The sequence below is a fragment of the Dama dama genome, chromosome 25 (assembly GCF_033118175.1).
Source record: "Dama dama isolate Ldn47 chromosome 25, ASM3311817v1, whole genome shotgun sequence".
Taxonomy (NCBI): domain Eukaryota; kingdom Metazoa; phylum Chordata; class Mammalia; order Artiodactyla; family Cervidae; genus Dama; species Dama dama.
In genome coordinates, this window is record NC_083705.1 from 46,374,889 (window position 1) to 46,391,253 (window position 16,365).

The window sequence follows — 16,365 nt, forward strand, 5'->3', positions numbered from 1 at the left end:
CCACAAGGAATTCCTACTACCTGGGATCTGAATTGGGTTATTCCAATGCCTATTAATTTCTTGCCCTCCTATGATTCTTTTCAAATCATGGAGGACAAGGAACACAGACTCGGAGGTGGAAAGTGACCTCAGGCTACTGAGGCAATGGATTCATTCCAGCTATTCTGAAGTTTCTCTTTTTAAATATAAGCTGAGTAGAACTTTTGCTTTCGGTTTTGAGGAAACATGCATTTCTTGTCTGAAACTACGTGTTTTACTCTTTTAGTTTCATTATTATTACCTCTAAAGTACAAAGTGTACTTTAGTATGTTCAGATCCAAATTCTCAATCTAATTCTCAAACACAAACATATTGTAATCCTGTCTAACAATTAATCACAGTTACAATTTCAAATACTCTGACCCACTTCCCTAGAAGCAAAAGGTTGTATATTACAGAATAATGGGGAGGAAAGGATGCTTTGCTAACATTTACTGAGTACATACTCTGTCAGGCACTAGCCTATGCATGTTATATACATTATTTTATTTAAAACTCACAATAACTCTATGTGATATACTATTATCTGCATTTTAGTGATGGAGAAAGCAAGGCTCAGAAGTTAAGTGATTTTCCCAAGGTTGTGTACTTAATAAGTGGCAGAGGCAGGTTAAGATGACAGGGCTGACTCTAGCAATATATACTCTTTATCCATCACTCTTGCATGCTAAGTCACTTCAGTCGTGTCTGACTCTGCAGTCCTATGGATTGTAGCCCGCCAGGATCCTCTGTCCATAGGATTCTCCAGGCAAGAATACTGGAGTGGGTTGCCATGCCCTCCTCCAGGGGATCTTCCCAACCCAGTAATAGAACCTGAGTCTCTTACGTCTCCCTCACTGGCAGGTGGGTTCTTCACTACTAGCACCACCTGGGAAGTAATCAGTGATATCTCATCTATTATCTCCAGCATCTCAGAAAGATAATTCTTATTATAATTTTATTCTTATGCCAACATTCACTGAGTACTCAAGACCTGTCAGGCCCTGATCTAAGTGCTGTATTATGTGTGATCTTATTAAGTCTCAGAAAATCCACTTTTCGAGGAAGGTACTGTTATTTTACTGATGAATAAATAGAGGATGAGAGAGGTTAAGTAACTTCACCCAGATCAGAGAGCTGAGTGATGGAGCCTGATTTAAAATCCAGACAGCCTGCCTTCAGAGAGTAAGCTACCTTGCATATGAAGGGCACGTTCTGGAGTTAGAGAGACCTACATTCACATCCCAGCTCTTCCTCCTCCTGGGTAATTTAACTTGAACATTATCTGTCCTCAGTTCCAACATATGTAAAATGAGACTCTGGGGACATGCCTGCTGGCCAGGTGCCCCCATATGTATTCTCAAATTCCTCAAAGTCAGAATCCCTGTTACAGAGTGAAAGGCAGTACATTTTTGAAATACGACAGATCTGGGTTCAAATCTTACCACACTTACCAGCTAGATGATTTTAAACAAGATACTCAAACTTTCTGAGTACCAGTTTCACCACCTGAACGTGAAAGATAAAAATACCTACCGAATTGGGTTATTTATGAGTCAGAAATAGTATATGTATTTTACAACACCAGGGGATTGGAATAAGTTCTACATTATAGTTATTATTAATGTTCTTATGGTTTCTGAACATTGGAAGAACTATTCAAATAAGATCTTCATGACCCAGATAATCACAATGGTGTGATCACTCACCTAGAGCCAGAATTCCTGGAATGTGAAGTCAAGTGGGCCTTAGGAAGCATCTCCATGAGCAAAGCTAGTGGAGGTGATGGAATTCCAGTTGAGCTATTTCAAATCTTAAAAGATGATGCTGTGAAAGTGCTGCACTCAATATGCCTGCAAATTTGGAAAACTCAGCAGTGGCCACAGGACTGGAAAAGGTTAGTTTTCATCCTGATCCCAAAGAAAGGCAATGCTGAAGAATGCTCAAACTACCACACAACTGCACACAATTCACGTGCTAGCAAAGTAATGCTGAAAATTCTCCAAGCAATACTTCAACAGTATGTGAACTGTGAACTTGCAAATGTTCAAGCTGGATTTAGGAAAGGCAGAGGAACCAGAGATCAAATTGTCAATATGTGCCAGATCATCGAAAAAGCAAGAGAATTCCAGAAAAACATCTACTTCTGCTTTATTGACTATGCCAAAGCCTTTGACTGTATGGATCACAACAAACTGTCTTAAAGAGTTGGGAATACCTAGACCACCTGACCTGCTTCTTGAGAAATCTGTATGCAGGTCAGGAAGCAATAGTTAGAAGTGGACATGGAACAACAGACTGGTTCCAAATCGGGAAAGAAGTTTGTCAAGGCTGTATGTTGTCACCCTGCTTATTTAACTTATATGCAAAGTACATCATGAGAAATGCTGGACTGGATGAAGCACAAGCTGGAATCAAGACTGCCAAGAGAAATATCAATAACCTCAGATATGCAGATAACACCACACTTATGGCAGAAAGTGAAGAGGAACTAAAAAGCCTCTTGATGAAAGTGAAAGAGGAGAGTGAAAAAGTTGGCTTAAAACTCAACATTCAGAAAACTAAGATCATGGCATCTGGTCCCATCACTTCATGGCAAATAGATGGGGAAACAGTGAGAGACTTTTTATTTTGGGGGGGCTCCAAAATCACTGCAGATGGTTACTGTAGCCATGAAATTAAAAGACGCTTGCTCCTTGGAAGGAAAGTTATGACCAACCTAGACAGCATATTAAAAAGCAGAGACATTACTTTGCCAACAAAGGTCCATCTAGTCAAAGCTGTGGTTTTTCCAGTAGTCATGTATGGATATGAAAGTTGGACTATAAAGAAAGCTGAGCGCCGAAGAATTGATGCTTTTGAACTGTGGTGTTGGAGAAGGCTCTTGAGAGTCCCTTGGACTGCAAGGAGATCCAACAAGTCCATCCTAAAGGAAATCAGTCCTGAATATGCATTGTAAGGACTGATGCTGAAGCTGAAACTCCAATATTTTGGCTACGTGATGCGAAGAACTGACTCATTTGAAAATACCCTGATGCTGGGAAAGATTGAAGGCAGAAGGGGAAGACAGAGGATGAGATGGTTAGATGGCATCATTGACTCAATGGCCAAGAGTTTGAGTAAACTCCAGGAGCTGGTGATGGACAGGGAGGCCTGGTGTGCTGCAATCCATGGATTCACAAAGTCGGACACGACTGAGCAACTGAACTGAACTGAACTGAGCTGATGGTTACTGACTAAGAAGACATACTTTCACATTATACCAGTGGGCAGGGGGCAAAATTCCCCATATCCCTTCCTACCATGGGCATCTCTGAGAGAGGCTAGAAAACGTGCTGTCCTGGGTAAGATGAAACATGAGACAGTCTTCTGCTGGGCCTCCTTTAGGTGTGGCTCTGACTGAGATAGATGGGGACGAGATGGGCTGCATGAATTCTCTGTGCCCAGCTTGTCCCCCACCCCCTCCACCCCCCAGCCAGCCTGATGAGAAAGTACTAACTATGAATCACCTCCAATGAAATGCAATCAGAATCCTAACTCTCACCCCGTAATGACACACTTCTTTGTTAAAGGGCTCTAAGGGGAAAGCACATGGCCTTTAGAATCACACTTGCTTGGATCTAAACCTCCAAGACTTACATGACTTTAAGCATGTTCCTTTACAGAATGTCAGGCTCCTTCTGGCAAATGAGAGCTATCATGTAGGGTGTTTGTGAGGCTTAGGTTTTTTTATGGATAAGACCTAGCTCAGCTTCAGAGATTTAACACACACTCAACAAAAGAGAACAGTTCAGGATCAACATCATTCTGAAATGAACAAACAGCAATGATATGCCAAGGATAAATAAAGGGGCAGGTCGGCACAAAACACTGTTTTTGGCCAAAATTTTAAACATTTTTTAAAATGAATCTGAAGAGATTCTTTAATTATTACTTTTAGAGACAACTATTAATATTTCCCACCCCCCGCGAAACTTGCCTTATGTTTAGGGACTTAGATTTTTTATATATTCAGCAAGAAAAATAAGTTTAATGTATTCACTTACTTTGTCATAAATCTGATTTGTATCTGTCACGCTGTTAGCTGAGACAGTCTTGTGGGATTTGGTTATAATGCTCAGCATTGAAGGAGATATAAATACTAAATATTATTTCAGCAGACCCCTATAGCTTTGGGTTCGAAATACTACTAGAAATTGGCGAGGTACCTCCAGGTTAGAATTTGACCTCATCCAAAGTACAGGTTGGCACTTTGCCTAACTAACAAGAATAATAGAGGTGAATCACCCCAAATAAATGAATCTGGGAGAGGCCATGCTATCCGTATATCCACACTGAAGACTTGGCTGATGATCAGGACCAGAACTCACCTCTGCATTCGGGTCAGGAGATTTTTTGTGTCCCTGCTTTTACTGTGCTCATCTCCATATATGAGGATTTGAATCATCAGACACTGCAGGCAAGTTGAGAAACATAATAGGTCAAAGAGAATCAGATAGCAAGCACCTTAACTACAAACCAAACTCGGGAGAGCACAAGTGGAACTGAGATGTCACAGGTTTACATTTCAAAAGACTGAACTTGGTTTCCTCCTGGTTCCCTACCAAGGAGGAAGGAGTCTGAACTGAAGGCTCTGACCCCCCTGAGCTTCTCCCTTCAGCTTTGCTGAAGCTTCCACTACCATCCGTGGCTATGGATAACCAAAGTAACAGGTCTGAAAATTGACAGCTGCTGCTGCTGCTAAGTGGCTTCAGTCGTGTCCGACTCTGTGCGACCCCATAGATGGCAGCCCACCAAGGCCCCCCTGTCCCTGGGAATCTCCAGGCAAGATCACTGGAGTGGGTTGCCATTTCCTTCTCCAATGCATGAAAGTGCAAAGTGAAAGTGAAGTTGCTCAGTCATGTCCGACCCTTAGCGACCCCGTGGACCGAAGCCTACCAGGCTCCTCCATCCATGGGATTTTCCAGGCAAGAGTACTGGAGTGGGGTGCCATTGCCTTCTCCGGAAAATTGACAACATGCCTATCTAAAACCCAGAGTGGTCTCCACCAGAATTACAGCCATGGTTTCCATCAAGATTTTCCAAATAGCTGTCCCAAATGGATGGATATAAACTAAATCAGTGTACGAGTCCCAAATTTGCATTGCACTCTTATGCTACATAACTTTACCCTTAAGCAGTTTTCCATTGTAAACTTAACTGCTGATCTCTCTATCCAATCAAGATGGAATTGCAGGCACTGGATTTACCCACCCAAATGAAACAATCAAAAAAGAAAAAGTAGACAAAATATATTTGAAATGATCTTCAAGACAGTGAACATCAGGCAACAAAAGACGGTGTTCCTGAGAGAGGGAAAACAAGTGAAGTAAACCCTACGACTTCCCCAGATTACTACTTTGAGAGCCTCTCCAAGCTTTTATGCAGGGAAGTGGAGCTCAGCAAGCACCCTGAATTGAGGATACGGAGCTCAGACTCTCAGAAGATTCTTAGGGCAGAGTAACAGAGGAGAGACAGCTGCACAGAAAAAGAATATCTGTATCTGCAGTACATCCCCTTCAAATATAGCTGACCCACAGTCTGGGAACCTGCAGGTATAGTGGGGCTGACTGTACTACACCATTTTTTTTTTTTTTTTTTTTGGTACTACACCATTTTATACTAGAGACGTGAACATCTGCAGACTTTGGTGTTGGCAAAGAGGGCAGGTGGGGAGTTCTAGAACCAATCCCTCACAGACACAGAGGGACAGCTGTTATTCAGGAGAGTACTGATTAACACAGACATGTAAAAACTACCCAAGGCTTGAGAAAAGAATCATCTGCAGATCCCAGAGGGGACAGGGCAGTGTTTACATACAGCCAGGTACAATGCCTGTTCCCACCAGCCAAACTGGAAAGCCACATTGTCATGGAGCACTGGGTGGGCTATCAGAGGTATTGAGGCTTTTGCTTCAGTAATGGGGGATAAGTAGCCCTTGACTAAATGACCCCTTGTCCCATCTAACAAATCTTAAAAGCAAGACCTAAAAGGACCAAACTCCAGTGTAACTGAATTTCACAACAAAGTAATTTGACTGAGTTCCAGAACAAAGTTCAAGAATACTTACAGGAACACAAAAATATCCAACGCTCAACAATGTAAAATACACAATGTCTGGCATCCAAACAAAGATTCAGGTTGAATCCCTATTCTAAATGGAGGGCAGGGCCTTCATTGCTAGATCTAGCTGGGGCTCTCCTTTCATTGATTTTGTGTGGAACATGGTAAGCAAGCCCTTACAATGTGGCCTTTTACGATTCAGAAAAGTTATCTTCAATGATTTCTTTAATTACAGTTCCTATTTCAAGTATTGATATTACAGTCTCTCTTCAGAAATACATTAGAATTCTTTGGCTAAAGAGGATTAAAAATACAGATTCTGGACACCAGTCTTAGAATATCTGATTTAATAGTCTGGGGTGGGACTCAAGAATCTGTTTTCTGTTTCGTTTTTATTTTGTTTTACAAATTTGTTCTGTTGCAATCCTAGATTTGGGGAATATTGCTCAACACCACTCAGCATGTTAAGATTCTCTTCAATATTTTCAATCTGGATTGCATTGTTTCGAATTTCTAATTTTCCTGAAATTCCTTAATTCACCCTTAAAAATTTACTTTCATCTCATCTTTTGGTCTCAAACTGTGATCCTTTCATTTTAAAGTTTTCTCTTCTTACAGGTTTATGATCCCATGACAGAGCTGCCAGCCATGTGTTTATCCCTCCCCTGAAGAAGCTGTTGTGATCTTATATTTTCATAGGGTTTTTGTTTTCTCTTAACCTTCAGAATGAAGTCCCCTTTCTTCTGTTACTTACTATTTCAATATGTATTTTCTAATTACATTTAGTTAACCTGAAAGGAGATAAAATGTATCCAGTCCTGACATTTGGCAATATACATGTGTGGACTGCTTTTGACTTTGCCCTGGAGAAAGGAAAGGCTACCCACTCCAGTATTCTGGCCTGGAGAATTCCACGGACTGTATACTCCATGGGGCCGCAAAGAGTCAGACTTGACTGAGTGACTTTCACTTTCATTTTCATGAATATTAGTTGATTTATACTAACTTTCCCTCTGACATTGAACAAATCTGGGTTTTAAGTAGAGACATCACTACCAATCTTACCAAGTCTTAAGCTTGGTCTGTTAGTATGCTGACGGGTTGAACAACTGTTGGTCACACCTCTTGCCACATCCTACTTCCAGGGAATAAACTTCTAGGACACCAGGAATCAGTACTTGAGTAAGGACGGCCGTACAAAGTGTTCCTTGTTCTAACACAACCTCGAGTGCTTCCTCAAGATTCTGCTACTGACATACCAAGATTTCAGGATTAGAGTGTCACTCTTTTAAGACTCTGGTCCAGGCATGGGCACAATAAAAGTTTCTGTAGTCATACTCTTCCTCAGCACATCTCACAATTTGGAGAATATTTAAAAGAGAACACTTTACTTAAAAAAAAAAAGAAAAAGAGTGAGAAGGAAGAAGGAAGGAAGGCAAGAAAAAAGGAAGTGAAGGGAAAACACACACACGCACACATACCTCCCCTCACATTGTGCTTACAGGCTTGGGAGCAAATGTAACAAAACCAGCCAGTATTTACCTTCCTTAGCAGCTGACCTGCCTTTCTGAGCTCTCCTTTGGCAAAGCAGATCTTGCCCATGTTATAAAATCTTTCAGCCACTTTTTCACTACAGTCACCATAGCTGATTGAGATCTCAGATCTCAATGAAGCCTTTAGCAGTCTATAAGCCTCCTAGGGGATAAAAAAATACAAACATACTTTTAATTTGCCTGGCAATTCTGAAGGAGCAAGCTGGTTGTATTCTCTATGGGAGGCATCCTACCCCACAATGGCACAACCCACCAGGATCAGTCAGTCGGTTGTGATATGTCATCTAGGTAATGTTTCCATGAAGAGTTGAAGTTCCAAGCTTATAATTAATTATAGCAGTTAATTCACATGGACAATATTATTTCATCTTTATGACTACCCTACAACAGAGAAATGTCATTACACTCTTTTCTAGATGAAGGAATGGAAACTAATAAAGGCAAAGGATCTTGCTTGAGCTCACACACCCTACAGTTAGCAGTGTCAAGATTCAAACCAGCCAGTCTGAATTCCATAGCCCTTGCTCTTTTTTTTTTAAAGTTTTTTTTTTACTGTGGACAATTTTAAATTCTTTATTGAATTTGTTACAATATTGTTTCTGTTTTATGTTTTGGTTTCTTGGCCACAAGGCATGTGGGATCTTTGCTATCTGAGGAGGGATTGATCTGGCACCCCCTGCAATAGAAGTCTTAACCACTGGACCACCAGGAAGTCCCAAGTCCTTGCTCCCATTTTTTTTTTTTTAATGACTTTTTAAAAAAAGTTTTCAAACCTTCATAAAATCTGAAAGAATAGTAGAATAAATACACAAAATATTTTCAACCAGATTCACCAACTGGCTATCATTTTGCAATGTTTGCTTTATTGGACTCTCTTTAAAAAATTACTGTGGAAAATTCTGAGAGATGGGAATACCAGACCACCGGACCTGCCTTTTGAGAAACCTATATGCAGGTCAGGAAACAACACTTAGAACTGGACATGTAACAACAGACTGGTTCCAAATAGGAAAAGGAGTACGTCAAGGCTGTATATTGTCACCCTGATTATTTAACTTATATGCAGAGTACATCATGAGAAATGCTGGGCTTGAGGAAGCACAAGCTGGAATCAAGATGGCCGGCAGAAATATCAGTAACCTCAGATATGCAGATGACATCACCCTTATGGCAGAAAGTGAAGAAGAACTAAAGAGCCTCTTGATGAAAGTCAAAGAGGAGAGTGAAAAAGCTGGCTTAAAACTCAACATTCAGAAAACTAAGATCATGGCATCTGGTCCCATCACTTCATGGCAAATAGATGGGGAAACAGTGGAAACAGTGGCTGACTTTATTTTTCTGGGCTCCAAAATCACTGCAGATGGTGATTGCAGCCATGAAATTAAAAGATGCTTGCTCCTTGGAAGGAAAGTTATGACCAACCTAGATAGCATATTAAAAAGCAGAGACATTACTTTGCCAACAAAGGTCCATCTACTGAAGGCTATGGTTTTTCCAGTAGTCATGTATGGATGTGAGAGTTGGACTATAAAGAAAGCTGAGCGCCGAAGAATTGATGCTTTTGAACTGTGGTGTTGCAGACTCTTGAAAGTCCCTTGGGCTGCGAGGAGATCCAACTAGTCCATCCTAAAGGAGATCAGTCCTGGGTGTTCATTGGAGGGACTGATGTTGAAGCTGAAGCTCCAATACTTTGGCCACCTGATGTGGAGAGCTGACTCATTTGAAAAGACCCTGATGCTAGGAAAGATTGAGGGCAGGAGGAGAAGGGGATGACAGAGGCTGAGATGGTTGGATGGCATCACCGACTCAATGGACATGGGTTTGGGTGGACCCTGGGAGTTGGTGATGAACAGGGAGGCCTGGCGTGCTGCAGTTCATGGGGTCGCAAAGAGTTGAACACAACTGAGCGACTGAACTGAACTGAACTTTAAAAAATCATACGTGTGTGTGTGTAATAGACATTTTACATAGTCAATACATATATATATACATACACATATATTTTTGTTGAAAATAAATTGTACTCAATATACTAAGATAAAATGGTGTCACCAATTCCAGTTTAAAAGGAGCTTTTTCTCCTATTCTCAAGCCTGAGATGATACTCTCAACCTGGAAGATGGCAGTTCTGGCTAGTGGATCCTGTTTATTTTTTTATCAGTGGCAGATTAAACCTCTATTTGAAAAAAAATGTTATTTTTCAAAGGAAAAATAATCCCTAAATCATCTGAGTTTCTGTTATGGTCCTCTAGAACAGGCTGAGGGTCTCATCTCAGGCTTTAAGGGTAGAAGAAAAAGCTCCTTTTAAAATGGAATTATCCCTGATGGTCTAGTAGCTAGGATTCCTGGTTTTCATCCAGGCCACCGGTGTTCAATTCCTGGCAGGGAACTAAGATCTCTCTTCAGGACTGCTCACTGCTGTCTCCCTGAGATCAGTTTCTTTTGGGCTACGGTTTCAGGTGGCACTAGTGGTAAAGAACCGGGAGATGTAGGAGACTCGGGTTCGATCCCTGGGTCAGGAAGATCCCCTGGAGGAAGGCATGGCAACCCGCTCCAGTTTTCTTGCCTGGAGAATCCCATGGACAGAGGAGCCTGGTAGGCTACAGTCCATAGGGCTGCAAAGAGTCAGACACTGAAGTCAGACTGAAGTGACTTAGTACATATGCACATCCCACAGGAAGTGTGTTATGAAATTCAGCAAAGTAATTCAAGTTATTGAGCACCTACTATGTACCAGTTACTGTTTCAGGCATTGAGGACACAGCAGTGCACAAAACAGACAAAAACCCTTGCCCTCCTGGAGCTAGTTTCCTAGTAGTAAAGGTGATCTGTCCACAGTCCTGCCTGTGGTTTAGATTCAGAGCCACCTGGCACTCATGTGCTTTCGTCTCTCTCTCTAGGAGATTGGTACATGTGGTTAGAAGCAGACAGCTGTTAGGCATTGATACTGGTGTCTTATCACAAAGTCAAGATGTTCACTGTATCAGAACCTAACAAGAATACACTACGAGATTCTGACCAAGTGCCTTCACACCATGGAAACGAAATTAAAATATTAGATACAGCTCTGGCTTTGCTAGCTTATATTAATCTTCTGAACCAACAGAAAATGCCAAAGCCATTATAAAAATAATAAAAAAAAAACTGCAAATCATCACCACGTTTTTTGCCTCTACGAGCGGCAATGAACAGAACCAAAGAAAATGTCATCATTTATAAAAATGTTCAAATGTGAAATAAAAAAAGCTTTTTCTTCATTCCTCGGAAAAAAAAAAAACTTCCCTATTATGTGCCTAGAACCCTACTCTTAAACTGGTTATCACATGGCCAACAAGATCATGTCAGATCCATACTGTTTCTTCACATGCCTGAGGAAGAATAAAGGGTTGACTTGGTCAGATCAAAGTCACGTGGTATCTCATGACAAATAAAGGTCTTCACTGCCTTCACGCTAAACTCAGTACATAAAGTTCAGATCCAAAGTTTTTGAGTAAGAGTTTAGACTCATGGGACTTCTAGTAAAAAGGTCAGCGATCAAAAGCTTCTTTTGATGGCTATAACTCTTTTTTAATGTGAAAACAAAAGTTTGGTCAATAAAGAGCTGAAGACCAGAAACTGAGAAGGAAATAATATATCAAGAGTAAAAAAAAAAAAAAAAAAAAAAACTTGGCTATATCTAAAGATGAAAGCCCATTTTGACTTAAAATATGAAATTTACAGGACTAGAGATTATGTGTCCTGGATTCGAATGAGTTCATATTTCAAGGTACAGGAAAAATACTTTAAAAAAATAACTATTATTGCAAGATGCACCAGCCCTATTTTTATTCCGGGCATTACCCGAGCTTCCTCTGAGCTTCTGTTTCTGAATGATGTTGCTCAGATGCTCTGTCATGTCTGATTCTTTGAGACCCCATGAACTGAAGCATGCCAGGCTTCCCTATCCTTCACCATCTCCTGGAGCTTGCTCAACCTCAAGTCCATTAAGTTGGTAATGCCATCCAACCATCTTGTCCTCTGTTGTCTCCTCCTCCTACTGCCTTCAAGCTTTCCAGCATCGAGGTCTTTTCTAATGTCAGTTCTTCATATCAGGCAGCCAAAGTAATGGAGCTTCAGCTTCAGCATCAGTCCTTCCAGTGAATATTCAGGCCTGATTTCCTTTAGGACTGACTGGTTTGATCTCCTTGCAGTCCAAGGGACTCTCAAGAGTCTTCTCCATCACCACAGTTCAAAAGCATCAACTCTTCAGCACTCAGCTTTCCTTATGGTCCAATTCTCACATCCATACATAACTACTGGAAAAACCATAGCTTTGACCTGATGGACCTTTGTCAGCAAAGTAATGTCTCTGCTTTTTAATATGCTGTCTAGGTTGGTCATAGCTTTCCTTCCAAGGAGCAAGTGTCTTTTAAATTCATGGCTGCAGTCACCATCTGCAGTGATTTTCGAGCCCAAGAAAATAAAGTCTGTCACTGTTTCCATTGTTTGCCCATCTGTTTGCCATGAAATGATGGGATGGGGTGCCATAATCTTAGTTTTGTGAATGTTGAGTTTTAAGCCAGCTTTTTCACTCTCCTCTTTCACTTTCATCAAGAGGCTCTTTAGTTCCTTTTCGCTTTCTTCCATAAGGGTGTTGTCAACTGCATATCTGAGGTTATTGATGTTTCTCCTGGCAATTGTGATTCCAGCTTGTGTTTCATCCAGCCTAGCATTTCGCATGATGTACTCTGTATATAAGTTAAAAAAGAAGGGTGACAATATACAGCCTTGATGTACTCCTTTCCCAATTTGGAACCAGTCTGTTGTTCCATGTCCAGTTCTAGTGGTTGCTTCTTGACCTGCATACAGTTTTATCAGGAGGCAGGTCAGGTGGTCTGATATTCTCATCTCTTGAAGAATTTCTATGGTTTGTTGTGATCCACACAGTCAAAGGTTTTAGTGTAGTCAGTGAAGCAGAAGTATATGTTTTTCTGGAATTCTCTTCCTTTTTCTATGATCCAACAGATGTTGGCAATTTGATCTCTGGTTCCTCTGCCTTTTCTAAATCCAGCTTGAACATCTGGAAGTTCTCAGTTCATGTACTGTTGAAGCCTGGCTTGGAGAATTTTGAGCATTACTTTGCTAGAGCGTGGGCTTCCCAAGTGGCTCAGGTGGTAAAGCGTCTGCCTGCAAAGGGGGAGACCTGGGTTCAATCCCTAGGTTGGGAAGATCCCCTGGAGAAGGAAATGGCAACCCACTCCAGTACTCTTGCCTGGAAAATTACATGGAATGAGGAGCCTGGTAGGCTATAGTCCATGGGGTCGCAAAGAGTTGGACATGACTGAGCGACTTCACTTCACTTTCACTTTGTTAGCGTGTGAAATGAGTGCAATTGTGCAGTAGTTTGAACATTCTTTGGCATTGCCTTTCTTTGAGATTGGAATGAAAACTGACCTTTTCCAGTCCTGTGGCCACTGTTGAATTTTCCAAATTTGCTGGCATATTGCGTGCCAACAGCATCATCTTTTAGGATTTAAAATAGTTAAGCTGGAATTCTATTACCTCCACTAGCTTTGTTTATAGTGATGCCTCCTAAGGCCCACTTGACTTCGCACTCCAGGATATCTGGCTCTAGGTGAGTGATCACACCATCATGCTTATCTGGGTCACTAAGGTCTTTTTGTATAGTTCTTCTGTGTTTTCTTGTCACCTCTTCTTAATATCTTCTGCTTGTGTTAGGTCCATGCCATTTCTGTTCTTTACTGTGCCCATCTTTGCATGAAATGTTCCCTTGGTATCTCTAATTTTCTTGAAGAGATCTCTAATCTCTCCCATTCTATTGTTTTCCTCTATTTCTTTGCATTGTTCACTGAGGAAGGCTTTCTTATCTCTCCTTGCTATTCTTTGTAACTCTGCATTAGATGGGTATATCTTTCCTTTTCTCCTTTGCCTTTCACTTCTTTTCTCAATTCTTTAAGGCCTCCTCAGGCAGTCATCTTGCCCTTTTGCATTTCTTTTTCTTGGGGATGGTTTTGATCACCACCAAACATTCGTACAATGTTACAAACTTCCATCTATAGTTCTTCAGACACTGTGTCTATCAGATCTAATCCCTCGAATCTATTTGTCACTTCCACTGTATAATCATAAGGGATTTGATTTAGGTCATACCTGAATGGCCTAGTTGTTTTCCCTAGAAGAACTGAAAGTCATTCAGTCATGTCTGACTCTTTGCAACCCCATGGACTAAACAGTCCATGGAATTCTCCAGGCCATAATTCTAGAGTAGGTTGCCATGCCCTTCTCCAGGGGATCTTCCCAACCCAGGGATCGAATGCAGGTCTCCACATTGCAGGTGGATTCTTTACCAGCTGAGCCACCAGAGAAGCCCAGTGGTTTTCCCTACTTTCTTCAATTTAAGTCTGAATTTTGCAATAAGGAGTCATGATCTGAGCCACAGTCAGCTCCCGGTCTTGTTTTTCCTGGCTGTATAGAGCTTCTCCATCTTTGGTTGCAAAGAATATTATCAATCTGATTTGGTATTGACCATCCGGTGATGTCCATGTATAGAGTTGTCTCTTGTGGTGTTGGAAGAGGGTGTTTCCTATGACGAGTGTGTTCTCTTGGCAAAACTCTGTTAGCCTTTGCCCTGCTTCATTTTGTATTCTGAGGCCAAATTTGCCTATTACTCCAGGTATCTCTTGACTTCCTACTTTTGCATTCTAGTCCCCTATGATGAAAAGGACATCTTTTCTTGGTGTTAGTTCTAGAAGGTCTTGTAGGTCTTCATCAGTTCAGTTCAGTTCAGTTCAGTCACTCAGTCACGTCCAACTCTTTGTGACCCCACGGACCACAGCATGCCAAGTCTCCCTATCCATCACCAACTCCCAGAGTTTACCCAAACTCATGTCCATCGAGTCTGTGATGCCATCCAACCATCTCATCCTCTGTCATCCCCTTCTCCTCCAGCCCTCAATCTCTCCCAGCATCAGGGTATTTTCAAATGAGTCAGCTCTTAACATCAGGTGGCCAAAGTACTGGAGTTTCAGTTTCAACATCAGTCCTTCCAATGAACACTCAGGACTGATCTCCTTTAGGATGGACTGGTTGGACCTCCTTGCAGTCCAAGGGACTCTCTAGAGTCTTCTCCAACACCACAGTTCAAAAGCAGCAATTCTTCAGCGCTCAGCTTAGTAGGTCTTCATAGAACCATTCAACTTCAGCTTCTTCGGCATTAGTGGTTGGAGCATAGACTTGGATTACTGTGATATTGAATGGTTTGCCTTGGAAACAGAGATCATTCTGTCATTTTTGAGATTGCACCCAAGTACTGCATTTTGGACTCTTTTGTTGACTATGAAGGCTACCCCATTTCTTCCAAATGGATTCTTGCCCACAGTAGTAGATATAATGGTCATCTGAATTAAATTCATCCATTCCAGTCCATTTTAGTTCACTGATTCCTAAAATGTCAATGTTCACTCTTGCCATCTCCTGTTTGACTACTTCCAATTTACCTTGATTCATGGACCAAACATTCCAGGTTCCTATGCAATATTGTTCTTTATAGCACAGGACTTTCTGAATTATGAAATGAAAAAGACTGCCTCAATCTAACAAACAATCTAGCAATTACATTTGTGAGTTGATAATATTTACCCGCTTTTCCCCATTTTGAACAAGCCATTTGCAAAATTCTTCAACAGTTGTCAGTGTTTCATAATCATCTGGGCCCAATGTTGTTTGATATGCAGTGATGCTTTTCATAAAATACAGCCCAACAGCATCTGCATAAAAGGGAAACAATTATTTAAAGCAATATGCTAACTTTTACAAGTGTCTAATTCAACTTTGGCTCAATCAATTAGACATTTTCATGCTTAAAGCCCATAGCTATCCTCTTTCCAGGACTATAAAAGCTTCAAACAATCTCAGATATAGTTTGATGGCATCAGAAGAAGTTCTAATTTTTTTTTTATGAAATGCATGGATTTTCTGTAGGAAAAGAAAGCTTATGTCTGAACAGTCTTATCCTAAGTTCTAAAATAACCAGAAATTAAACTCTCATGTGCAATGGAAGACTATATTTTTAGTTAAAGTCTTACAGAGATTGCTGTCTACTGGGGTTCCTGTTGAGTGTATGTGTGTGGAGAGAGTGAGTTTTGATTTTAAAAGAATTTTAAATATACAGTTGTTATTGTTTAAAAATTTACTTCCAATGATGTCTTTTATTCCAAACATAATAGATATTTTTGTAATCAATCTAGAAAATGCAGAGAAGCAAAAAGAAAATGAAAATTGTCTCCATACACATCACTTGGGAACAGGCACTAACATTTTTTAGCCACTGTATTAAGGTGTAAACTGTATAATACCCATTCACCCATTGTAATTATACAGTCTGTAATAGTTATGTAACCATGATACATGATGTGATCACACAATATGTGGTCTTTTCAAGCTGATTCTTTCATGTAGCATGCTGTTTTGAGGTTCATCTATGTTTTTGCATGAATTAGTACTTCACTTCTTTTTCTCAATGAGTATTTTTCTATCATATGGATATATGACATTTTGTTTACACATTCACAAGCTGATGAATATTTGTGTATGTGAATATAGTCTACTGTATTTCCCCCATACTTATCAGTTCCAATTCCATTCCTTTCTGTGGATGACCACCTGCTGTCATTTTCTTTCAGCTTGAGGGTTT

General features: G+C 40.7%; 1 protein-coding gene across 1 annotated transcript in view; it reads right to left on the reverse strand.

Annotated features, from left to right (window-relative positions):
• Nucleotides 1-16,365, reverse strand: part of TTC23L (tetratricopeptide repeat domain 23 like) — a 75,041-nt gene that overhangs the window by 14,617 nt on the left and 44,059 nt on the right. Inside the window, exons 9-10 of the mRNA XM_061129249.1 lie at nt 15,312-15,439; nt 4,389-4,471 (exon numbers count right to left, since the gene is read on the reverse strand). Of these exons, the coding sequence (XP_060985232.1) occupies nt 4,389-4,471; nt 15,312-15,439 (211 nt within the window). The remainder of the gene's footprint in view (nt 1-4,388; nt 4,472-15,311; nt 15,440-16,365) is intronic.